Source organism: Neodiprion fabricii, chromosome 4, assembly GCF_021155785.1.
Source record: "Neodiprion fabricii isolate iyNeoFabr1 chromosome 4, iyNeoFabr1.1, whole genome shotgun sequence".
NCBI classification, from domain to species: domain Eukaryota; kingdom Metazoa; phylum Arthropoda; class Insecta; order Hymenoptera; family Diprionidae; genus Neodiprion; species Neodiprion fabricii.
Genome location: NC_060242.1, coordinates 19,295,057 through 19,320,011, shown reverse-complemented (window position 1 = coordinate 19,320,011; position 24,955 = coordinate 19,295,057). Strand labels below are relative to the sequence as shown.

Sequence of the window (24,955 nt, the reverse complement as noted above, 5' to 3'; positions counted from 1 at the left end):
GGAAGGTCCCAATTAGTCGAACCCTTTTCTCAGGTTGTTCGCATTTTAGCTTAATTGTGACATTCGACTTCTCTCAGACTTATTACTATTACATTAAACATAGCAAGGATGTTGTTTCGTTCATATTCACCATTATCAACACAAATAACTTCTGTTCCTGCTTTGTCGATTTTTGATGAAATTGCCGGAGTTTTTAGAGTCGGAAGGAAATCGGGTTGTCCCAGAAACGCGAGGATACGGGAATTGGAGAAATATGAGCTTACCTACAAGCCGGGTATTTCACCTGGCACGGAGGTCCATCTGTGTGTTCAAGGTATTCCCCGTAAATCAGAGCCCTGGTCTCCAGGACCTTTAGTCCTTGTCCAGCGGATCGCCTGCGCAGCGCAGGTGTAACGGGGATGAAAATTCACCGCGCAAAAAAACGGATGAGATATAAAAAAGCTCAGCGTATCGGATGGCCGGCCAAACCCCTTTCCGAGTTTCGACGCGGCCAACGTGACTCATGTTTCAACTCAGTTTACGCTATTCTGCAGGATGTATACCTTGTGTATAGATAGCTGGGTATCTCTCTACGCGGTTTCGCCAAGGATGCTGCCCACATAAATTCTTAATCTTGCTGGTTCTACTGTATCATACGATTCGGGATCTGACCTGCAGGTATATTGCACTCCATGTTTTCCATTATTGATTAATTCGCGTTTTTCCGGGGACTTTTATCGTTTTCTCTGCTCGGAGCTTCTTCTACTTTACAACGCTACGTATGTCAGGTGAAATCGTCACACTGAAAGAAATTTTTAATTACGGTTACCGCTCAGTCCTTGACTACTTTCATTTTTTACCACAATCGAAAAATATAGTTCTAGGTAGAAAATGAAAATTAGTTTTTTAGTTGTTGCCAGAAAGTCTAATACCCATTACTATTCTTTCTCGTTACGGACACTGTTAATAGATTTTCTTGCAACTGTTGCGAAAATTTAATGCTCGTGCAACGATAAATTGACGTTAAAGCCTTGTTTAACTAAAAAAGTAGAGTAAACTGATTTTGTGTTGCAATTGCCAAAAAAGGATCGACAGTAGCGCAAAATGGTTACGTGTACTTCGTTTTTCGTAATTCCAATAATATTCAAACAGTTTTTTTAACGATACCTGTTTTACTCAATTTTTCTAGCTACTGTAACAAATTAAATTTTTCTCAGTGCACTTGCTAGTTTGGGATTTTCCGAAATTCGGTAAACCCTGACGCGGCGAAATATTTTCATTGCAGAGATTTTGGAAATTCAACTCTTTAAAAATTATTCGATAGCTATCAGATGGCAAAAACCTCTTTTTTAGTCTTTTGTTAGGATAATGTTACTACAACCTGAATCTTGGTCTTTTTTTAACAATGCAATATTTGACATCATACTACCAGACAATTTTTGTATTTTCCTGGATTTGTAAACTAGAACTGTTCGAATTATAATCGAGATATCATTAATTAAGGCGGATTGAATTCAAGCTATCGGCGAAAACAATAACAATAATGAATCTAATACTGAAATTTGATCGAAAATTCAAAATTAAACCAATTATGTAGTATAATGTATAATACCGCATTTCACGTTATAGGAAAATAGAAAAACAAAGCCTATACGATGCGTAAACGTATATTCCAAACTTGAAAAACAAATCATAATAACCACAATAGCAGCGATAAAAAACAAGTGTATTACTAAACTTCGAAAATAATAAACAAATGAAAAATGAAAATGTGAAAAAAGGGGTTTGATTAAAAAAATATTGACCGCGGTGGATTCTTTCGATTTCAGTATTCCAATACTTTTAAGTATTCATTAATGTTTAATCGCCTGTAACGACGGATCGATGCCTGGCCGTGCAGAGTAAAGTGTCTATTCCAGCGGACGAGGGCCTCGACATGTCGGCCAGCGACCCATTATTTTGAAGATGGATTTTCCGCACACCGAAGGACCGGCTGGCGAAAGATTTACTAGAAGAATAAGAGGAAGAAAAATAGTGTTTCCCACCCGGTAAATGCTCGATCAATAAGAAGACCGAAATTTCAACCTCGGACTTTTCGCAGGTGTACAAATGGCGAAATGATTTATTTGAACACCATCCGGTTGGAAAATAATTAATCGTTTACTTTCTTACGAGAGAAAGTATAGATCTGCTCGGTTTTTACGCGTTTTCAATGAAAACCCGTAAATTTTCATTTACCTCATTAATAGCGGCTGTTTACACGCAATGATTTTCTACACGTCGTAAAAAATTTTTTTTTAAAAAGTGTACGTTACTCGACGAGCAATTTTTGGGTACGATTTGCATCGGAATGAATGTTTTCACAAAAATTGCCTTCAAATTCACATTATTTAATGTCTTGATTACTATCAAGTATCCACATAAAAAAAAGTTCTGCTAAATGTTTTTAAATATTTTATAGAGATTCGCTTTGACAAATGTGATTTTGTCTGATGGTATATAAATGTCAATAATTATTCAGGCTAATGCGCAACATTAGTTGAGTGGAAATTTTTATTATTATTAGACTGGGTTTGTGGAGTATTTAAAGAAAGCCAATGAATTGCTACACTAATTGATATAAATACTGATCATTAAAAAAGAAGAAAAACCGATCACCATCCAAATCGTGTATATTTAAAAAAGGTATTCATTTATTTTTATCTGGAATACGTTAAACTTACGTTATAAACTTATTATTCTCGTACCAGTTCCTAACTTATTATTGACGAGCGTTTAAATTTTCAGAAAAACAAGTAAACCGTTACTTGTACTTGATGTTCAAAAAGACTGTATTTAACGTAAAAATTCTGCTCGTCCATCTCGACGACGTTGTAAATCCGCTGCAATATCGCGTTGAGCCGTTGCGAAAGAGTTGTATCCTTTAGATCTCGGAAGATTTTTATTTTTCCCATATTTTTCAAGTCTGCAGGTTGGAATTTTCCGAATGAAAGAAACCCCTGGCTTTCTTATATAATATAAAACGTTTATGGGTATTCCAGGGCTTTTCGCAGAGAATTTTTAACATCGATGCGGCCGCGCTTTTCGCTGTATGCAAAAGCGATGCAAATCCGCACGTTACACGGCACACGAAATTCCCGATAAAGTCTCTCTTTTGCAAGAATTTCTATTCGCTACTTTTCGCCCTTTATTCTTTCGTCACTCTTCTGACTTTTCCGTTTTATTCGCTTAACCATATTCCAAATCTGACACAGCTGTAAGTGCGGCTTCGCAATGTCTTGCGGATGCGTTTCATTTCCTCCCAACACGGAAAGTCTCATGAATATTCCGCTCAATTTTATATTTTTTTCTTCGGTAGTTGATAAAGAACGATTTTCTTTTTTTTTCTGGCTTGTAAAGTTGACGCGAATTCAACTGATTAAATGAAAGACGGTGTGAGGTCAGTCGTACATACCAAGTAGCTGAATTCTTATCTGCATAACCTTTGCAGATATCATTACTAAGAAAGAAGTAAAAATACGACCTAATTATTTCAACATACTTTACTACTTATGCGTGTTATCTCGAGAAGGGGAAATTTTTGTTTTCATTAAACGTTCCAATTCACGACTGTATTTTAATGCGATCCGATTCGCTTTAATCTAGGAAATTTATTCAAGTCCGCACGAATAAAATTATACGTTTTATTCCAAAAAGCCAATTATGATTATTATTATGTACAATAACTTAGTGTTAAAATAATTTGAATACATATTCAATCAAATGATTTTATATCATTTCGCTCAATTGGATGTCAGTAAATAGTGATCAAAATTACTATAATGACAAGAATAGGAAAGGAAGGGTGGGGGGGCGAGTTAATGGCTCGATTATTTTCTATTACCAAACTAACCTTTCTGTTGGCATTCCGGTACACAGTCTCGAACAATGGAACCCTCGCTGACATATTTCTGAAACAAAAGAGGAAGAATTAAATCGTATCTTGTGATTCAAAATTGTACACATTCTAGTTGAGTGCGAGAAAATTTTTTCTTTCAGTTTCAGAAAAATTTGTTTGAAAAAACGTATAAAATTCGTTGTCAGTATTTATGAGGCGGAGTTACAGTTTGCACGAGCTCGCACGGAGTTCAAAATACACAAAATCTTGACAGTAATTATATGCACATTTGATAAACGATTAATCGAAATATCACCCGGCTCTAAAAGGATGGAACTGGATATTCGGTCCGCCAAAAATCGATACTTTTTAATAATCTCTCTGGAACAGTTTCTTTCTCTCACTATGGAATTCAATGTTCCCATTAATCTATTAAAATCAATATCGGTGCGACGTTGTGAAATTAAATATTCAACGTTGCGAACGTATAAAAAAAAAAGCGGTTCAATGGATTCGAATGGAATTACAGTCTTCTGAATATACCGAACCCTTCGTAGAATAAACATGGCAGTACTAGTTTTACAAAAATTTTTGAGAAATTTAAAATAAAACAGCGATATCTAAGCTTTAGACTTTTCACAATTGCACTATTTTTATTTTTCTATTCTTGAGGATATCTTCGTAGCTTGTGAATATAATTATTTGACATGCGTTATCCAATCGATTCATTTCACGCAACGGGGCAAAACCGATTGGCGAAATTGAATCTTGTGATTAACAGATTACTCAACGTCAAGGTGTAAGATTCTATGTCATATATATGCATATAGCCGCGTGCCGAATCTGCGGTATTAGGTCAGAATCCTGAAAGCTCTCGCGAAACTCCAGCCGAAAACTTTGGCCAAAGTTTCACAGCTCCAGCCATGTCTGAGGTGATTGCCTTTCCCTTCCTCATTTCGCCCCATGCGATGCGAACCTTCAAACCCGCCTGATCTTATTGTGTACACGTCGAGGCGGATATGCCCTCAGCACTCCGGACGCAGTGCGTGTAACATTCAAAGCCAATTCCGTCAAGTGTCGATGCGGAAACGAACGTGAAATAGATACCTTATACTATGATCAGCAAAGCTTGCAGACGCGATATTTGCCAAGCTTTGTAAAACTGTCGAAACATCGCACCTGGGAGGAATATCTCTGTAAAATAAGAAGTTTTTTTCCTTTCTTTCACCGTTAATGTGTCGAGGATAAAGGAATTTTTAACAAGGCTAAAAAAAGCTCAACCCTAAAGGTTGAATGTCACTTTTTTGTAATTAAATTTCTGGCTTCTAATTTTTTGCACATTCTTCCGTCAGAAAAATGTGACCCAATGTTTATTCTGTTGTGAAGAAGATTTCTGAGCTTTCCGAATGTGATATGCATTCTAAGGCAAATGGTTAGAAGCTTTTTCTACATTTTAACTCCTCTACACGCGAAAGGGATGAAAATAAATTGCTTCCTTTGTTTTTGGTTTTTTTTTTTTCTCTTCATTCTTTGTTTTATCTGAGAATTAGGTGAACATTTTATAGTATATATCCTGAAATTTTTCGAGTGGGATTAAAATGGGATGGTAATCAAATCGGTACAAGTATTCTAAGGATCTCGAGTTTCTTTTATTTTTACATATTTTCAACATCCCTGGAATATTTATACCGATTTAATTATCATACCATTTACCTCCTTTTTTAAAAGTAACAAAATATACGACAAAATGTGTACTTGGCCACAAAAAAAAAAAATAAAAAATATATAAATATCCAGCTTTCATCCCCTTCTCATACACAGAACTGAAAATGTCTAAAAATCATGTCTTTTTTTGTTAGTTACCGAGTATCTAATTCGGAATGGCTTTCTTCATATTCGCCAAGATCAGGCTATTTTGCTGAAAATGCATATTCCATCGGTTATTTTCAACTGCTGGATACGCTAAAAGTTTGACGATAAATCCTATCCGTGATCCCATTTTGGAAAGTTGACATACCCCGATTTAACCGTAATTTATTTGATATACGCAGCTGCGAACAATGCCGGATTCTAATGTATCTTATTGCCGGTTTCATGTCGTCGTAATTATCGCACTTTATACACATACAGAACAAATTTGTAACATTCATGCGCAGACGTGTGTATTTTGTTGCATTACGTAAATCTACGTCAAGCCAACAATAGATGGGCGCTACAGTCCCTAGATCTTTACTTCCGTTTTCTTTATTTCTTCTTGCCCGAGTAAATAAACTCCCCTCGTCGGAAACCCTTGTCCCATTTTTATTCGACACTAAAAATCAAACGCAGTTTTGAAAAGTGGAAAACTTTTTCTGTCGCTTCAATCAAATTGAACTCATTTTTTCTTTCACGTCAGTTAGCTGCGGTTTTTATCAGGATCCAGTGATATTCAAATTCGAATAGGTATTTATTCACGGTATAACAAGTGAAGCAGTTGGTTCTCATGACTTATGTGTTATCCCGAAATATTCATGAGTAACAACGTAACGAGATATAAAAAAGCGTACGGAACTTGAAGTGTTTCATGTGCATCCGTGTACATTCAGAGGTTATAATAATACACTCGAGTCGTTTGGCAACGAACTCAAAAGCTGAAGCTAATTCAAATGAGATTGCCGCACCGAGAGTTCTCAACGAGCGGGAAGTTGGACTTGACGTTAATTCGGGAACGATCAAGACAAACGAATATTGTAGATATGTATACATATCTCTCTTTCTCTCCGTTTCTCTCTCTCTCTGCTTCTCAGCTTTGTCTAACAACGAATTCTTGCCCGCGAGTGTGTCTTGCAAGTGAAAATATAATTTCGTGTAGTTTACGATTCTGAAACGTAAACCGGAAAATTGAACGATCAATACACCATCCGCATTCATTTAATTATATTCAGCTTACATTTAATTTTCATATTTATAATCTGTTCTCGAAGTTCGAAAGCGTTTATTCAAGTTGAATGTATAATCGTTACCCGAATTTCCTAATTCTCATTTAGCAGAATCGTACTGTAAATGGTAGAAATTATTCTCCATATTTGCAGGCTGTGTAATATTTAAAACAATTGTGCTTCGAATATACTGTATAATGTGTTTAAACCGCAAAATTATGCAGTTATACATTTCATAATATCGATAATCTTTCGAACAAACATTGAACTTGATACATACTCGAAACCAAAAATGATATTTCATCACTTACAACAGTCTTGGACGAATAATTTTCATTACATTGCAAAATGTTGCAATTGTATTTGTGGTTCGAATCTTCACCGTTTGTCTTTTCGTATTCAAATTACGATTTCAAATACATTTGCGGTACAAGCAATCAATTATAATTTCCCTCAACCCTGCGCAATTATGTTACTCCAAATCACTGTTGCAGGACGGTTCAAAAATCCGTTTTAAGAAGAACAAAAAAAAAAAAGAAACAGCCGTTTATTTCAGCAACGCTTTCCCTGTTTATTTAAGCCATCTCTGTGATAGTTGAGCGCATGGCCATTCGAACGAAATGATGAAGCCCTTAATCCACTTCCGGCAATTGGCGCGAAGAGGAATCACCCAGTGTTTGAAAAACGACAGCAATGTATCGAATTTGCGAGGGCAACAAGGGCCGGCCATAACGGGAGAACGTAAATGAGCAAAATTGCGGCCGAAGAAGTCCAATCGAGGTTTTCTTCTGCTTCTCCTTCACCGCGGTCATCATCATCACCATCATCATCGTCGTAGGCTTCTTCGACCCTCTTCCGGTTCATCTCTGTCACACGAACAGTTTGCCAACCGAGGCTGGAACTTGGCGGAATAAGGAATACGCCCAGGAAGCGAATTCGTTTGGCACAACTCCTTTTACCCAGCGCATCGATTCGCGGAGACAAGGGATAGGTATGCCAAAAATCGACGTTTGGTACAGTGAAAAAATGGATTTATCGTCGTGGTACGATGATTGGTATTGAACTGACTGTAAACATCGTCGATATCAATTTCCAGTGACTGTACCGGGACAATCTCTCGAAACTTGAAAATCAACCGCGCATGCGCGAGTTTTATCGGCTGTTTGTGCAGGCTGGCCATCCGGAGTTTTCAGCTGTCAAACTGTTTCCGCCGGCGATGTATTTGATACGAATTTTCGAGGTTAGAATCTCGAATAATCGAGGCAGTGACTCGGAAAGGTTTGGGATGCATTTGTTACTGGGTCGGAAAATCGATTCTTCAACGAACAGTCGGAATTTAACGCTTATGCTTTTTGAAAATTCAAACGTACACATTTTGCGTACGTTGGCTCGCCTGCTTCGCAGACAAGAACATCGCTGCGGGAAGATTTCGCCGACCAATGAGATTGAATTATTTGGCGCATGCGCAGTTGATTTTCAAGTTTCAAGCGATTCTCCCGATACGTAGTTTAAACTCCGAAGCAAACGTTGCTACCAAAAGTCTCTTCGTGAAGCGGTCGACTCCATTAATCCCGACCCTCGAGTCCCGAGACACTACGTCTCTATTTTTTCCCCCACCATTCACGCTTCCAATCTCAACTGGAATCTGGACTCGGGATGTGTCGAGGAACTAGCGAAATTCCGGGAATGTCTCCCGCCAACTGACTCATTTCCCAGCTGGTTGAGCTCTAGGAATTCATTTGCTTCCGCCAGCTGTGAGGATCAATTTGCCGTTGGTCGTTCACGTATTAGCGAAAATTGATTCTTCTCATAAATTTTCATAGAACGATTCCTCCTTTTCTCTCGATTTTAACTCTGTACCCACTTCTGAGCGTATTATTTTAAATTCGTAAATTCAAACGCCGTCCGCGAAGTGCAAAATTGACCGATCTTCCGCTTTTTCGATGTCCCCTTTATTTCCGTTTGACGACAAAAGAAAAATTAAAAAAAAGTTTCGTTTCACTCTTGGACTTGATTTATTCTCTGCATTTCCTTTCCCTCTCGGCGCGACACTCCAACTTTATGTTTGCACGCCTCTTGCATTCTGTGCGACCAGCTGCGACCCTTCAAACGTTACTCGGGATTCCTTGATGCCGACACTTTGCACCTAATGACACCTCCACCCTCACAGTCAAGCCCCAACTCGTGACCAAGTCCCATTCAATATACGTGCCTATAATTTTCGCTCATTCATACAATATAATCATAATCCACGCAGCGTCTGCAGGCCAAGAACAGAGTATCTATCTGCAAATTTTGGGCGACATTCAAAATTTTTTGTATCCACTTGTTTCGGAATTTCGAATGTAACTTTAGAAGTGCAAAACTAATTGTAATCGCTTGAAAATGAAGTTTTTCAACCTTGCTGATGAAATGAACACCGAAATCCTGGATCCTTTAAGGATGCGCGAAGGCAAAACAGTTTCCGAACGAAATAATTACGAAATTATAAGGACTGAAAAAGTGCAGTTCGGGTTAATCAAGTTCAATTGAGTCAGAACGACAAAAAAAATTAAAAATTAAATAAAATGTTGGAATTTGAGTTTTTTTCGGCTCTTCGGTTGTTTTATAAGCGATTTAAAAAAAAATCGATTCTTACGGCATACTTCTAATGTTATGGAAAATCTATGAAAGCTTCAATTTTTGTGAAACATATTTAAGGACAGAATGAGCCGAAGTATAGGAATTTGGCTTTGCAAAATTTTTCTTCATGTGACCAGTCTCATTGTCTGATTATGGATCTGAATTATTAAACTAATATTTCTATGAAAAATCGCGTTCTCAATTCGGTTCCCTGCCAAGGTAGCCAATTTTTTGATAACACTTATCACAACTGAATGCATTCACTAATTTTAAAATACTGTTTCTTATAATCTTACGGTTTTTATACTTTTTTGACCGAACTGTTCACCTGAATTTTTTAATTAGCTTGAAGTTTAAAACAAGTGGTTTTCAATAAATCATGTTCAATATGTGTCCAAATGTTATTATAAAAAAGCGAGAAGAAGTGGTGATTTTCAAAAAGCTCTTTGCGTCACAATTCTCGTATGAAAAATTTGAAAAAACTTCCACGGTTATCAAAGGAGAACAGGTAACGAAAATTGTTGTGAAAATTGCGATCCGACAAGTTACTATTTAATTGTACCAATAATTCGCAACTGACAATTAATTTTAACTAAAAGAAATTATTCTACCACTGATTTGATATTGTTAAAAAAAGTTTCACACCTTGGATACGATCGTAATCGTGCGGTTGGTAAATATATGCGGGTTTTCCCGCACTTGTGCGCTATTTGAACAAGTTTTGGATAGAAATGGGACGCGATTGCGGTCGGATCCCCACTTGGCACGGTTTGTGGAAGTGCGGGATCCAGTTGCCCTCGCGAGGAACGCGTCGAGGCTAAGGTATCCTAAATGCTCACGGACGAGGGTATAAAGTGTAACTGAGAGGAGCTTCCAGGGGTTCGGGTATAAGGGTGAACGGGCTTGCGGTCGCGGTCTGACTTATGACGTGCAAAATCGGAGGATTCGCGGAAAATTGAAGGCGTTACGCGAGCGTATGTGCAAAGTTCGTGCTGCAGCTCGGCGTTCTTTCTCTCTCGTCGAGGCTCAAGATCGAGGAATTCGATCTATCGCCGAACGTCTCGTTCTTCGAGTTATCGCGCAATCGTGCAGATCGTTCTCTGTAATATGCAACATCGATTTCGATGTAGAATGCGAATTAGCCTCGAACGATTTCAGCTCCGCGATTTTCAGGACTCGGTGAAGGTCGGAAATAATATTTGGTGCAGTTTACTTTGGGTCTCAAATAAGGTACCGTGTGCAATTTACATGGTTTATTATGGTGGGCTTACGAACTTTGGATTTTTTGAAATTGCGAGTTGGGGTTGAAGGGTGAATACATTAGAAAATAGAAGGGTCAGAATGGTGAATTTTCATAAACACAATTTTGAAATTTAGGCAATGGTAGTGTATGGAAAAGTCAAAGTGTGGATGCGTTATAAAATAACAGGGTGACGGTATCGGGTTTTCCGGAAAATCTGGGATTTATTTTATATTATTCAATCATTCGGGCAATCCAAGTACGGAAAAATCGAAATGTAGAAATTCATGTAAAATATAAAAAAAAAACCAACATACAATAATGAATAAGAAATGTGAATTGCTATATTTCTGTACTTTAACCTTCTTAAATTTTCGAATTTTGTACATCGACTTTCTACATCTTGGAATTCTATATTCTACGATAGATTTTTGTACCATTGAAAATTCGGTATTGCGATCATTCTATTTTCCGATTTTTCTACATTTTCTCATCCATCCGGAAATTGCGTATCAAACAATTCACCGAGGCCATGAAATAAGAAACTTTTGAAATTTTAATTAACAACGCGTTTCCATTCAGAGGAAGGATTTCATACCCCGAAGTCTTGGGATTAAACCGAATGTTTGAAATCAGAGGATTTGCGAGACGACGATGAAATTTCCACCCCTGAGAAAATCCGTGCAACCCTTTCAGAGTTGAAAGCGTACTTATAATTTACGTATCCAAGTTACGTTACAGGTAAGTGCCGAACGTATATACGTATACATGTGTGTGTACAGACGGTGTAAAAAATTTCACAAGTCCTCAGGGAGGAGAGTTTTATCATTGGGGATATCATATCGAATCCTGTGGGATGAGTTGAGGGGAAATACTTTCAAGGGGGCTGGGAAATATTCCTTTGGTTTTACAAATCCGTAAAAACAAATTATCGCCCGCACGCCGAGTATAAACCTAGTATTGAGAATTGACTGATGAGTTTTGGAGCGGTTTGACCCTCCGAACTTTCATCAAGTTTCTAATTAGACTTCCCCTCCTTTCGCTTTGCCGCCCCTTTTCATAACCTGCCATTCCATTTCACTAACCCTCATCTCTCTCCCCCTCCCTTTCATTCTCTCGTCCCGTGCATACATATGTACATCGTTCCAAGTTCTGCTAAACTTTGTTCACGGCCCATATATGCAGCCATCGCCATTATCAATGAAGCCAGTCACCGCGGATGAGCCTTTTTTTTTATATTCTTAACACGTGAATTTTATCAAACTGTATAATTTGATTTATTTCTTCTTCGCATGCAGCTGCATTCAAATTTCAATGCAATTTTATTCCTTCACGTATCCTCTTCTTTCTTATATTCTATTTTTCTCCCTGGATAATTTATTTAATTTTGTGCAATTGTCTGAATCACGTCGAGTTATTTGGTATACGTATAACGGATCGAACGGAATTACCTGCAGCGTATGTTGAAGTAAAGTATGTCGTATTTATTGTGTTCGATTATTATAATGCGCACGATTTATGAACGGCACGTGTTTTGCGAACCAATATATTTTGTTACGTATATATATATATATATGTGTGATACACACATATTTTATGTGTGTATCTAAAATGATCGATTCACCCCAGCCGGTCAGCCTGATTTGAATATTACTTTATACACTCGCTGTCACTGCGAAGTCGTCCTTGTTCATCTACGACTCGAGGGTTCCGGTTAACGAGTCTAATTTCCCCGATTGACGCCTAAATCCAACAAGAAGAAGAATCGAAAGTGAGAGAAAGAGAGATAAAGAAAAAAGCTGAAAAACTTCCGTCGAAAGAAAAAATTAAAATGAAAAATAGAGAGAAGCAAAACGCCGCGATGAAAAAAAGGGGAGAAAGAAAAATAACGAGAAAAAAAGTAAATCGAAGGCGAAGATTTCCGAGTGATTTTTAATTAGTGTCGTTGTAAGCAATAGGAATTCTTTTCTTTTTTGTTTTTTTTATTTTTTTTTTATTCATTTCTATTTCCAATTTCTCATTTTGCCGTCAAACATTTTTTCGTCGCCGATCGCAAAAATAAAGCTCAAGCGGAATTCGGCACGTGAGATACTTTTAGGTTCGCAACGGTTCGCGATCTTCTCTTTTACTTTTAAACTACTTTTTTCTCCCTGTCGTTGTTTCGCTGCAGTGATCGACGCGTTCATTGGCGAACGCCCCTTGTCCTGGACGTTCGTTCTATGACGGTATTAAAAGCTTTTTACCCCCCCTCTCTCGAAAAAAGAAAGAAAAGAAGGGCAAAAAAGAAAAAAATAATAATTATCGTCAAATTAAAATTAATTAAGCAAAAGCGACGCTTGCGCTTTTAGCCCCTCTATAGTAGACGTCATTCAAAATGACGGGAACGATCCGCGCGGTTGGTTGGTTGGCTGGTGAGCAAAGGGTCTCTCGCTCCAGGATAAAAAGCAAATAATGAGCGTGTATTAATAAGCGGGAAATCCTGAAGGAACGGCAGCCGTGTGATTTACAATAAGCACGCACATAACGGACGTGTGCGATCGAAACTTCTTATTTTTTATTTCGTCATTTCTGCTTGTCGAAATTTTTCAACTTTGACATTCTTTGTCACTCGTGCTAGTCAAATTTTACAGCTCAAATTGCAAAGCAGAACGATATTTACTGTAAACGGTGAACGGTGTTTTTTCTACCTTTCACATTCGAGTGATTCAACTTTATCAGTTCTCTGTTTTTATATTCGCATTTAACTAGTAAATTAACGAAGTTGAGAAAGATCCAACAAACTCGGAGATGAGGTAATAAATTCATACCAACTGTTGGAGATTTCTTATTAAATGATTATCGTATACATTTCTGCTTGAAAAGAAATAAGCAAGTACTTATTGAATCACTTCCTTGAGGTTAATCTGCTGAATCTTTCGAATCGACTAAACTCTTATCAGGATCAATAGATAAATTTCCCGAATTTGATAAAATCGACATAAATTTATACAATGTCCGTATAAATTTTCTCCTATTTAACAAAAAACATAGAAACTACTATGAAACTATATTCTACATTTTAAACAACGAATTGAAAATAGCATAAAGAATGCCGAACTTTTTTTTCGCCGAATTTGTAGAAATTTTCATCGTCAATTTCCGATCGATCGATTTCTCTGTCCAGAAACTCCATTTTAAGGTGAAAAAAATAATCCTTCTAGTGATCAGTCTTTGCGATTAAAAATCCAGTTAATTATCCTTACTGTATGTATTTAAACGAGTGCCAAGACCGTCTTGACACATTAGGGTTCGGTATATAGGTCAGGATTTAATACCATTTATACATTTAAAAAGAAAACGCGAGGCTTGAATTCTTAAGGACCGTAGAATTTATAATTTTTTTTTTCTTTTATCCCAGTGAAGCGAGAGAGAAAGAATTATCATCGTGCTGTTGAAGAATTTATTTAAAGACGAAGAAACGAAGAAATTTTATCACAAATCGGTTTAAAGTGATTTGTGGAAATGTTACATTGATCATGATTTAATTTCGCAGTTTCTCGTATTCTCTACAATTATATTACCGCCTCAAGGATATGCGTCGGGCATTTAAATACACGAAATAAAAGTGAAATTGGAAACTGAAGAATAATGCGATTTTACTTATCAAGTTACTTTCTTCCATAGGTATTCGTGTCATTCAATGTTTGCAATATACATATACGTATACATGGGGAATTCCATGCAAACCGGACCAAGGGACTGTTTAAATATTACGTAACGCTGTTTTTGATTTATTTTAACCCCCCATTAGCATTAGGAAAAATAGCATTTTTCTAAAATGACATTTAAAATAACTTTTATTCATTTTTTATAGCACAAAAGACGGTACGGATATTAAAATATTCCTTTTCAGAATCGATCGAAACTTCGTAATTAATAGCTATTTTATACCAAACTTAACTTTCCCTATAGCATAGTTATTTTTATTATTTTTATTTGGTACATTTTCGCTTTCGGTACATTATTTGGACAAATCGTCCTTTAAACTATAATGTAACGTTACGTAGTATTTGAACAGTGCCCGACGGTTGATCTTCACCGTTTCTGATTTCGTTTAAAAGATTTTCTGCAACTGTCCCAACTCTGAAACAGTGCCCTGAATTTTTTCAGATTCGTCATTCAACTGTTCAGTTATTCATAAATATTGAAAGTAATTTTGAAACCGCATTTTTTTGAAAATTCTTAAAAAATACTCAGAAACTATATTTATATAACGCGAGTACACTTTGCGTTTTTTTCCTGAGTGTTATCCGTACCCGTTTTTAACTTCCATGATAGGCCAATTTTTCCCATTCTTTTCCAAGCACTTGCAATTTATTCAGTCTACTAAATGAGTTGTTTCGATGGTATAAAAATTCCTGAAAAATTCTCAAAACTTCTATTTTTCACCAAGAACATTTCCAGACAAGTTCCATTATCGAGCGATTTTTGTCTATTATATTCAACACATTTAATTTTTTTTATATCAACTTCATAATAATACCGTTCTACAGATGTTCCAAGTTAAAAATGGAAGTGTTGAGAATCCTTGGGAATTTTCAGACCGTTTAAACAACGCTTGAGTTGATCAAAAAAATTATTAATGTTAAAAGAAAAAAAAAAAAAAAATGGAAAAAATAATCCGCCCATCATGGGCTCGGTCTTGAAATGCTTAGAAAACAAAATACAGAGCCTAAGAATTTAACTCCCAATATCTATAAATGATTAAATAGTTGAATAAAGAGTCTGAAGAAATTCCGTTTACTATTTCAGAGTTGGGACAATTGCAGAAAATTTATTGAACAAAATCAAAAATTGTTAGGGTCAGACGTTCGTTGGGTATTCTCATGAAATACACGTATTCCCCGTATACGTATAAATAATTTTCACCGACCTATTTCGTGAATATCGACTCCCGTGTTTTTTATCCCTTGTGAATTGAATTTGCCGATTGACTAATCCATAATTGGTGAAAGAAATTGGCTCCGCGTCACTTCGGCCTCAGGCAGCAACTTTCGAGGGTAAAACGACCCTTTATAATAAGATCTGGAGGCAGCATGTTACGCAAAGTGAACAGAGAGGCAGAAACAGAAGCTCGCCGGTGTAACATCCTCGACGTTCCTTCGAATCCCCGTATCGACAATTGCGCTCCTGAGGTTAAAGCTCGCAAGAAGCGGGGAGGAAACGGGTAGTTCCATAAAGCGAAGAAGCTTCGAGTCGATTCGCGGCTGCTCGAGGAGAGCGCCGATGGTCTTCTTCGCCCCCCTGCTACCCCCGCCGTGTTTCCATGTGTTTGCGCAAGCCGAGGTGAAACCGAGGGTTGAATTTACCCCGAACGAATGGCTTCTGGCACACCGAGTGCTTCGCCACTCCCGGCGCTTATGGAACCCATATTATACGCCCGACAACAACCGCCTCTCGCCTTTCAAACCCCTGACGCCGTTTTGCGACGGAGATACGTAACCCTAATGGCAACTTTTGTTTCACCTCGGTAAGTGAACGAGGGTGTGGGTTCGGTGGATGGGGTGGTCGGCCATCACTTCTTCCGATATTCCTGCTTCCGATGACGTAGATTGAATCAGAGCTGCCTCGATTCGCGAGGAAGAAGTGAAAGCTCGTATATGTAAGGCTGGAAATATAAATCATGCGAAGATCAAAATCGATACGTTGTTCGTTCTGTTGCGAAATGGTGTTTATCGAATTATTAGATTCGTAAGCTGCCGATAGCTAATTGAAAATGAAGAAATGAAAAACACGGGAATTTCAAACAAAAGCTTCTACATATCGATGCTTCATTTCGAGTCGTTTAAAAATTGTTAAAAATCTGGTACTTGAGTCTCATTTCATTCTAACGCCGATTCGTTTTATTCGGATGGCTATATATTTTATAAAAACTCACCGAAAGTTTTCTTTTTATCGTATTGCAGGCATCGTTTCATATTTAATTTCACAACATTGCACCGATATTCACAACAATATGGCAATATTCAATTGGCTCCTGATAAAAAACAATATGTCGCAGTGACTGTGTGAAAAATAGTCGTCTAAATAAAACGAGCCACTGTAAAGTGAAATCCAACGAATCAACTAGGTTTTCAACTATTTCGAAGTGATTTGAAATGAAACGTCGTATCCAACAACGAGCTTCTGTTTATAATCTTGGTATTTTCTACTTTTACACTTTTCACCATTCTTCGTAGCTTACGAATACAATAACTTAAGAAATACTCGACGTATCAAAGTTAGTATAAAGTATCAACTTTTGGTTAGATTTCGAAAACTTGTCGAAAATTTCAACTTTATCCAAATACCTCGTATCGATAACTCTCCGGTATCGATAAAGTCGGTATGTTTGGGAAGCTTATGCAATTCTACATAACTTGTAGAAAAAATTATCCGAATCCACTGATACGTTTCATAGTTACTGCTGCTTAAATTTGGAAAATAAAAAAAAAATAATGTATTTCGATGAACGAATTCGAGTGACTGGAGGTATCGACAGTCGTGCAGAAAAGTTTCCCCCCCGAAAATAGCACATTTTATTTCCAAATTGTTTTGTTCAGAAAAGCTGCAAATACCGGCTGTATAATTTCGTATATGAATCCATTTGTAATTTTTATTTGACGGAAATTTTCATTTTATGCAATCTTCTTTTCTTTGTGAGTGAAGTATAATATACAGATACGGCTGAATTGTAGAATTAAAGTATATAAAAGAAATATTAAATTGTACGCAATGAGAATTAATCCAAGCTGATTGTTATTGCCAGCTTATTCCCAAAAATTCCAGCTTCCTTCCACCTTGAAAATAAAAACAAACAATTTTTCAATAAATCACAATGAAAAAGAAACGAATCAGGATTTTTACTTGTATCTTAACGTATAATTTCTCGTGACGATTTTTTTTTTACCTTTATTTGCCAAGCAACGTTGCGAAAACTCTCTCTCTCTCTTTCTCTCTCTATCAAGGCAGAAGGAAGGAAATACGATTTATTAATCAATTATGCGTTACAAAGGGTCGCAGTTTACTTGCAACAGCAAAAATAATAATAAAAACAAAAGAAAAAAGACGAAAATTATTCCAATTGCACGGTGATTGTTTCTTTGTTTTTCTTTCTTCTTTTTTTTTTTGTGTGTGCCTGAGTTTGTGTTCTTTGTTTGGTCTTGTTTCCAGCCGATAAATTTTTACGCGAATTTCACACGTTTCTTTATTTTACACGCATCCTTGCGACCCAACTGAACCAATTAAGTTAATTGAAGAAGTTTGCGTCACAAAGAGCTACGCGTAGTGAACAACGACCTGTTTCACTTGATTTAATTAAACGAATTCTGTCCCACATGTATTTCACCGTCGCGTTTGTTGTATGAAATATTGGACGCCCTGCCGAACAATTATTTGGGAATATCAATAGCACGAAAAAAATTGGTAATCGACGACCAAGCTCAAAGAAGACGAAACAAACCAACAACATCTGAATCGGTACACAAATTTCTAGGCAAATTTTATCGTTATAAGAATTTATTAAACAGTTAAATTGATAGTAGCGAAAAAAAAAAAAAAAAATGTTACGTATACTGGGTTCTAATTCTTCTAAATGATTACTGAGATTTTGATGAGTATAATTTCCGAAAGATTTCAAGCATTTTGTTGAAGAATGTATAGAGCAAAATTGTAAAATTCACAACGTTTTGCAAAATTATGCAAATTTTCCATTTCTCATATTTTAATCAATGGTTATATTTTACAGTTTCACAAAGGTAGAATAATGGCATGGACGGGTATAAAAAAGAAAGTGAAATATTTTTTGCTTTTAAATTATTGTCTGCCTTTATTCGGGTTTTATTTTCTTGAAAAAAATTAAATCCAATTCCAGTGTAACGCGCCAATTTTCCAAACGTAGAGAAAAAGTTTGACACTAATTGGATACCTAGAGTCGTCGAAAAATACGTATTTCGTATTCTATTTGGAGTGTATTTCAGCTCCATTCAACAAACCTGCACTGCGGCCTCGAGCCGGGTCGAGACGAGTCGGAAAACCGCAAACGTCGGGCAGTCAGCGTATTCGTGTTTTACTGCCAAAAAGAATCACTCCGAAGGTTCATCCGACAGTGGATTGAGCTTTTATTGTCATGCATAAAGTGGTGCTTCCGGAGTTTCCATACCCGCACCGACTTCGGCCGGAACGGTGATCGTAAAACGGGGATCATCCGGTCCTTACGTGCTCCTCGGATCATCCCTTAATGTCGTTAATTGCTAAGGTAAATCCACCGATTGGGGTCAGACCTGGGATTCGTGTTGTCGGACAGAAAAAGCTTTCTTATCTCATCGTGGGAAATAAAACTTGGCGATTTTTCTCTTCCTTTCTTGTCGCCTTTGCCCATATTCGTTGCAAAATTTTCGCGACGTGGATTCATTCTTTCATTCATCCGTTCGCATGTTTTCAAAACGTGGCAGAAAGTTGAAGGACAAGTTTGTGGATCGAGATTGGAACTCGACTCTGAGCAGCACAGTTTTTGGATATTCAGCTTTTTCGATTCATATTTACAATTACTTCGTTACGTGAATTTCGTAACTTCAGAACGGAAAAAGCTCTTTTCGATTACTTCGAAAAATTCTTAGCCCATTCGCGTTACGCATCGGTCAGAAGACATTTATAAACCTTCCTGCGGCTTAAATCCCGAGTATTCAAAAATACATCGTCGGTTGCTGGTTTGCGTTATGAATTCCGAACGGACTTCGTTTGTCACGTATTCCGAGGAGCACGACTTTAAACTCACATAAAAAAATAAAAAATAAAAAAATGTATTTCGCTGTATTTTGTTTCGACCTTGTATTATTTTATACATATATGTAAGCAGTCAACGACCACATTCGTGTTCGCAGTTTAAGAACTCCACCCGAGGAACAGAGAGAGGGAACGTTCCGAGGCAAAATCCTGTTTCTCGTGTATAAACATGATGTACCTAAAGTATTTCAAGCACGTAGGGTAGAATCTGGAAGTCTAAATTCTGGAATACAATCATCCCCGAAATTGCAGTCGAGCTTTCTAAAGCAGCAGCTCTCGCTCGAGGATCCCTGGCGGGTCAGCGCTCGCAAGTTGACGTTTTCCTTCCTTCTCTTCGCCTCGTTTTTTTTTTTCTTTTTTCCTTTTTCCTTTTTTTTTCTAACCGTTCTCTTTTTTCTTCAAATCTTTTTTTCCCTATTTTAGGTGACGTATTACCTGCATTATCGGTATCTGAAATCGTCCGATTTACATCCTTGTTTCGTCTCGTCTCTCTTCCCACTTAGCAACGAATAAGCCAATTTCACGCGAAACTCCCTGCTCAGATTGGTGGGTAATTTTTTCCAGCAGATTTTCCACTCGGCGGAACATGAATTCACGAACTACATTATATCGCTGTATATTATACACAGCGTGTAAATATTGAACCAATTTTTTTACGTGTCACTTGAATGTTTATTCTTCTTTACCATCATCATTGTTCTTTTCACTCCTGCGACACGAAGAGAAACTGTTCGCGATGTTTCGACAAATTATCTATCATCGTAATCACGTCAAGTTACAAACAAAATGTATCGCGTTCGAATTGAAATGAAAACATGAAACCATCAAAACTACCTGCTTACAATATTTTTCCCCTTTACAACGACAATATTAATTTTCAATATTGGACGAAAAAAAGAAACACGATACAGTAATATAACTCGTCCGAGATTGTTAACAGTCGAACTTTTTCAGTTAAACTTCACGCTTATCGAATTTTTTTACTCCGTCGAGTCGGTATCGTTTCTATTAAATTCATCCAGCTGAAGTATCAATGGTTTTTTCGAGTACTTTTTGTCCGGGCTATGCGCCAGATACACGGTTGAGTAATTTCCTAATTACAATATCACCGGCATATTTCCACATCGAGAAAATTTCTCTAATCTCTACGGTGCTATGTATGGGTAACATAAATAGCAGCACCGTAACCTCGAGCCGTGCTATAAATTTGGAGCAAGGCAAGCAAATTGCAGGGTTCCCTGCAAGTTACGTCTTTAGTAGAGTAAAAATTACAAGGGTTAAATTGGGGGCGGACGGTGAGAAGGTCTCTCTTCACATGTACAAGGTGCTTTCGCGCAACGTAACACGGTTACCTCCTTCCTTATATACGTGTGGCGGGTAGCTGCACGGGGTTCAGCTGTTCGGGGTTGGACCCCGATTATTACCCTCTGAATTAAAGACTCGGCTGCGTTTGTTTATCGGCCTTTCCTCTAACGGTCAACTCGCCCCAGTTGGGCCTAGCTCGTCGCGTTACTCCCAAAGAGCCCTCGTTCCGTTGAACATACGCCGAGCGTGCAATTCACCCCGTTTTACATCCCCCTTTGCTCTATCCGATCCTTTGCCACAAGAGCGCTGTTGTTTCGCTAAGAATCAGCAAGTGTTTTCGGTGAGCTTTTTGCTTTTTCTCGTCCCACGCAAAGGAAAGTTTTACACGACGAGAATCTCGCGTTTTTTTTTTTTATTTTATGGGATATTGGTAATTTTTTATGAGGTTTTGAGATTTTTTATGGGGTTTTGAAAATTTTTTATGGGGTTTTGAGATTTTTTATGGGGTTTGGAGAATTTTCTATGGGGTTTTGAAAATTTCTTATGGTGTTTCCGGGAATTTTTATGGGGTTTCTGAAATCTTTTGCAAGAGTTCAACTTTCACGAGTGAATTCATTGAGCTTCTGTGACAATTAATTATTGCTGCGCTCGTACAACGTATACAACTGTTGAAATTATGCTACAGTATTTTCAATCCTTAAAAAGAAAGGGTTAATATTCTAATTTTTTCTACTGCAGGAATTTTCTCCAACCAACACTTTAATCAAATGGCAACGGAACAGGATCTGATCCCCTGAATGAACTTTGATTCCAAATTAAGAAATCTTGGCGTGTGATGCGTGTGAAAATTTTTTTTCTAAATCAAATAAAATATTAAAGTAGTCTCGATAACGAACTGTTTTAAGTACGAGCTTCGTGGAGAGGTTGGGTTTTTTTTTTTCTTTTGAAGTCTTTTCATCGGCTAGGAGGGTTCTCTGGTTTGAAAGAAAGAAAAAATCCAAAAATCCACGTAAGGAATACTATTTTTTACAACAAATTTCGATGTTCGTTGGAATAATTCATGAAATGTGAAATTTCACGAAAACTGAAATACCAGAGCGAAAAATGGCTAAACGCGAGAAAGATTTCTAAAGTGAATTGTTATTTAAAAGTGAAGAGAGAAGTAATAAAATAAGAAATACGATAACCGTAACAATGAAAAAGAACTACAAGCCGAGGTTGCTGAGAAGGCTGCGTAGTATATTTCCGAAAGGTGTAATTACCTTTGTATATTTAACGTCTCGTTCTTTCTTATTTATTCATTCTTTCGCATTATATACTTTATACCCCTCTTTCTGCAAACCGTTGTAACGCAGTCGAAGAATTTAACTCTATGGAGGGGAAACCCGCGATGCGGATCCCACCCGAAAACCAGACAACTGCTTCTCTCTTCCATAATTTCGACGAAATTTGTTTCACAAATGCCGAGCATTGCGGTTGAGCGTAAAAAATTTTCCCCACGAAAAATGCCCCGCATCTACATTTATATTAAGGAAGTTTTTATGGATCGGTAAAAATCAGGATAAATGTTTGCACCAATTCTAATTTTTATTTTTCATTATCTCTAAGCTTTTCACCCCAATCTCTCTTATTTGAATAATTTCAACCGTTGTAGCGGGTTCAACGTACGATTGAAACAAAAAAAAAAACAAAAGAAATAATTACAAATCGCTTTAAAAAATTTTAATATCTCGATAACATTTTTTACTCGGGTAAATCATAATCGCGTTTAGAGTGTAATCTGATTTCAATCCAAATGGATTATATCGTACAGATATCATCAAAAACAAATATATAAATAAACCAGACTTCGGGTGAACGGATTACGACTGTAAAAATGTTTCCTTTCTTCTTCATACTTTTTTACTCGACGCGACTGTATCCATCCCTCGGAATGAGCTCGGCTTTTCTATACCGCAACCGATATCCCATCCAGAAGCCAATTACCAGCCACGTAATTACCATGGGTATTGAATTTACCGATACACGTGTGTACTGCGTGTATAATATATACACGGTATATTATGCATGCGAACGTGATATCACCGATCGTGACTGTGATACGATTATACCTAAAAAAATGTGAAGTATATCGAGAACCCGATAAACGCTTTGATGGTACAGATATATTCCTAATTGAAATGAATTACGTGGCAATTTCACACGGAATAATGGGGGCGGCTTTCATTCTTTTATTTTCCGTATCAAAGCATCGAGCAGTACATTTGAATGAATTTTATCCCCTACCTAGAAGCCTGTAGAGTTTTCATCAAAATTTCATTCGAATCGTCGAATCGGTCAGTTGGAGATGAAAAAATTGAACCGCGGAAAGCCGAGTTATTTTCTTTCGTAAAATAACTGAATAAATAAATCGATGAAAAAGTGAACGGCATTTTAAAATGAGATTAAAGCGGCGGTTTGCACCCGAATTATTCGCGCTCGGAAAGGATGAAAGGGGAGATACTCTATCCATCGGTGGCTGTTTGCTCCAAGTGTTCGAGGAGAGGAGACGAACGAATTCCTGCGGGAAGTCTGCAGAGTGAGATTGGTCATTCAAACGAGTTCCGCGGGTTGGCCGCGTTTCGGCTTTGTCGAGACCGCGCCATTTCTATACGCTCGGTGGCTTTTTAGCTCCGTGTGATTCTCGGCGGAAACCACAGGAGCTCCGGATGTGGACGCTCGGTTCTGGTCCCGGTCGGGGAGAAAGGCTTTGGGAAATAGAAGGACCGACGCGTCTCTGCTCTCTCGCAGGTGATCGTCGGCCACATTCGCAATCAGTCAGCATCGTTCGCAAAAAGCTCGACAGCGGAGCTTCCGGTCCGCGGTTGAACGCCACTTGCTTTTCTCTGATACTGATTGGGCTTCAAAAAAATTTGGTTGAATTTGGTGTGAGAAAAAACGATTTCCTTACAACGACGCATGGAACGTACGGTGATCGCGCTGAAAATGTGTCGAAAGAAAAATGGAACCGGGCACAGAGGTTTAAAAAGTGAAAACCGAAGCTAACCTAGTCTGATGTAATTTTTAAAAAGCTCGGTGGTTCAGAACAAAATTTGAAAACACTGAATTTCAATTGCAAATACCTTGACTGTTAGGAAAATCAAGAATATCGCAATATTAGACTATTTTTCTTACACCGTAAAATCCTTGCGTTTCGAGTTCCATTTTCTTACAAATATTTTGGAACAGATATTTTGTGAGTTTCGACAGTTACGAAGAAATTTTTTAATACGTACAATCGTTAAAATTTGCATGATATAAATTTATGGTTCACCAGGAAATGCATTGTTTTTATTCAAAATCTGACTAAGAAAATGTATGGAAAATTCATTGACGAGTATATTCAGTAACTCTGCCTTTATCAGAATTTGAAAAGCAACATGGGTTTTATCGTAAGAGAGATAAAAACAAAACACTTTTCCCCGAGTGCACTGAAAGCTCGGATAAAAATCAATGATCAAATAATCGATTTTACATCGCACGAAAAAGCGTTTAATCCATAAAACCATCTGCAAAAATATTTTTATTTTCGGTTGCATAATGTACTTGTGGTGTTCTAAAAAAATAAAAAGAATATTATAACACGATAATTATTTAGCTATGAAAATGTAATAATACGGCAGAATATAAACCGATGTATTTTGTGGTGAAAAGCTGATAATTCCCGTGAAAATATTTGTCCAAGCCCTTGAAGAGTAACGAAAAGAAAATAAACAAATAAATAAATAATCAATAAAAATGTAAATGATGTGCGATGTCCAGCGCATAAAATTCAATGAAAAAACTTGAGTCATAACAATGAGTACAGAATTTTCAAAGCCCACGTAAATGACACCGAAGTCGAGAATAGCGTCAGGTGAAGTTAGTTGTTGGAGTAGTTCTTAGCTGCTGTGTTCACTTTTCCTCTCTCATCTCTCTTCAGGTTGGATTCTTCGCAGAGTCCTCTCATCTTCGATATCTCGTACGTACCTTGAGGGGTCGTCCTTTGTCACCGAGAGTATGCTTTGTCGAAATTTTCGTGTTATGTATAGATGTGTATAAAAATTTGAATATGAACAGCGCGTGAGTGTGCATTTAGGCCGTGTACTTCGTACAACGTGTGTTATATATGGGTCATTTCGCCAAAGATTGGCCAAAGTTGTACCGAGTGGTCAAAATTTCAAAAAACTAAAT

At 37.4% G+C, this 24,955-nt stretch overlaps 1 protein-coding gene across 2 annotated transcripts in view; it reads right to left on the bottom strand.

Moving 5' to 3' along the window:
- LOC124180536 (lymphocyte antigen 6G) overlaps positions 1 to 24,955 on the bottom strand; it is a 63,157-nt gene that overhangs the window by 10,445 nt on the left and 27,757 nt on the right. For both annotated transcript variants that reach the window (XM_046566179.1, XM_046566180.1), the window contains one exon: positions 3,872 to 3,929. In XM_046566179.1, the coding sequence (XP_046422135.1) occupies positions 3,872 to 3,929 (58 nt within the window). The remainder of the gene's footprint in view (positions 1 to 3,871; positions 3,930 to 24,955) is intronic.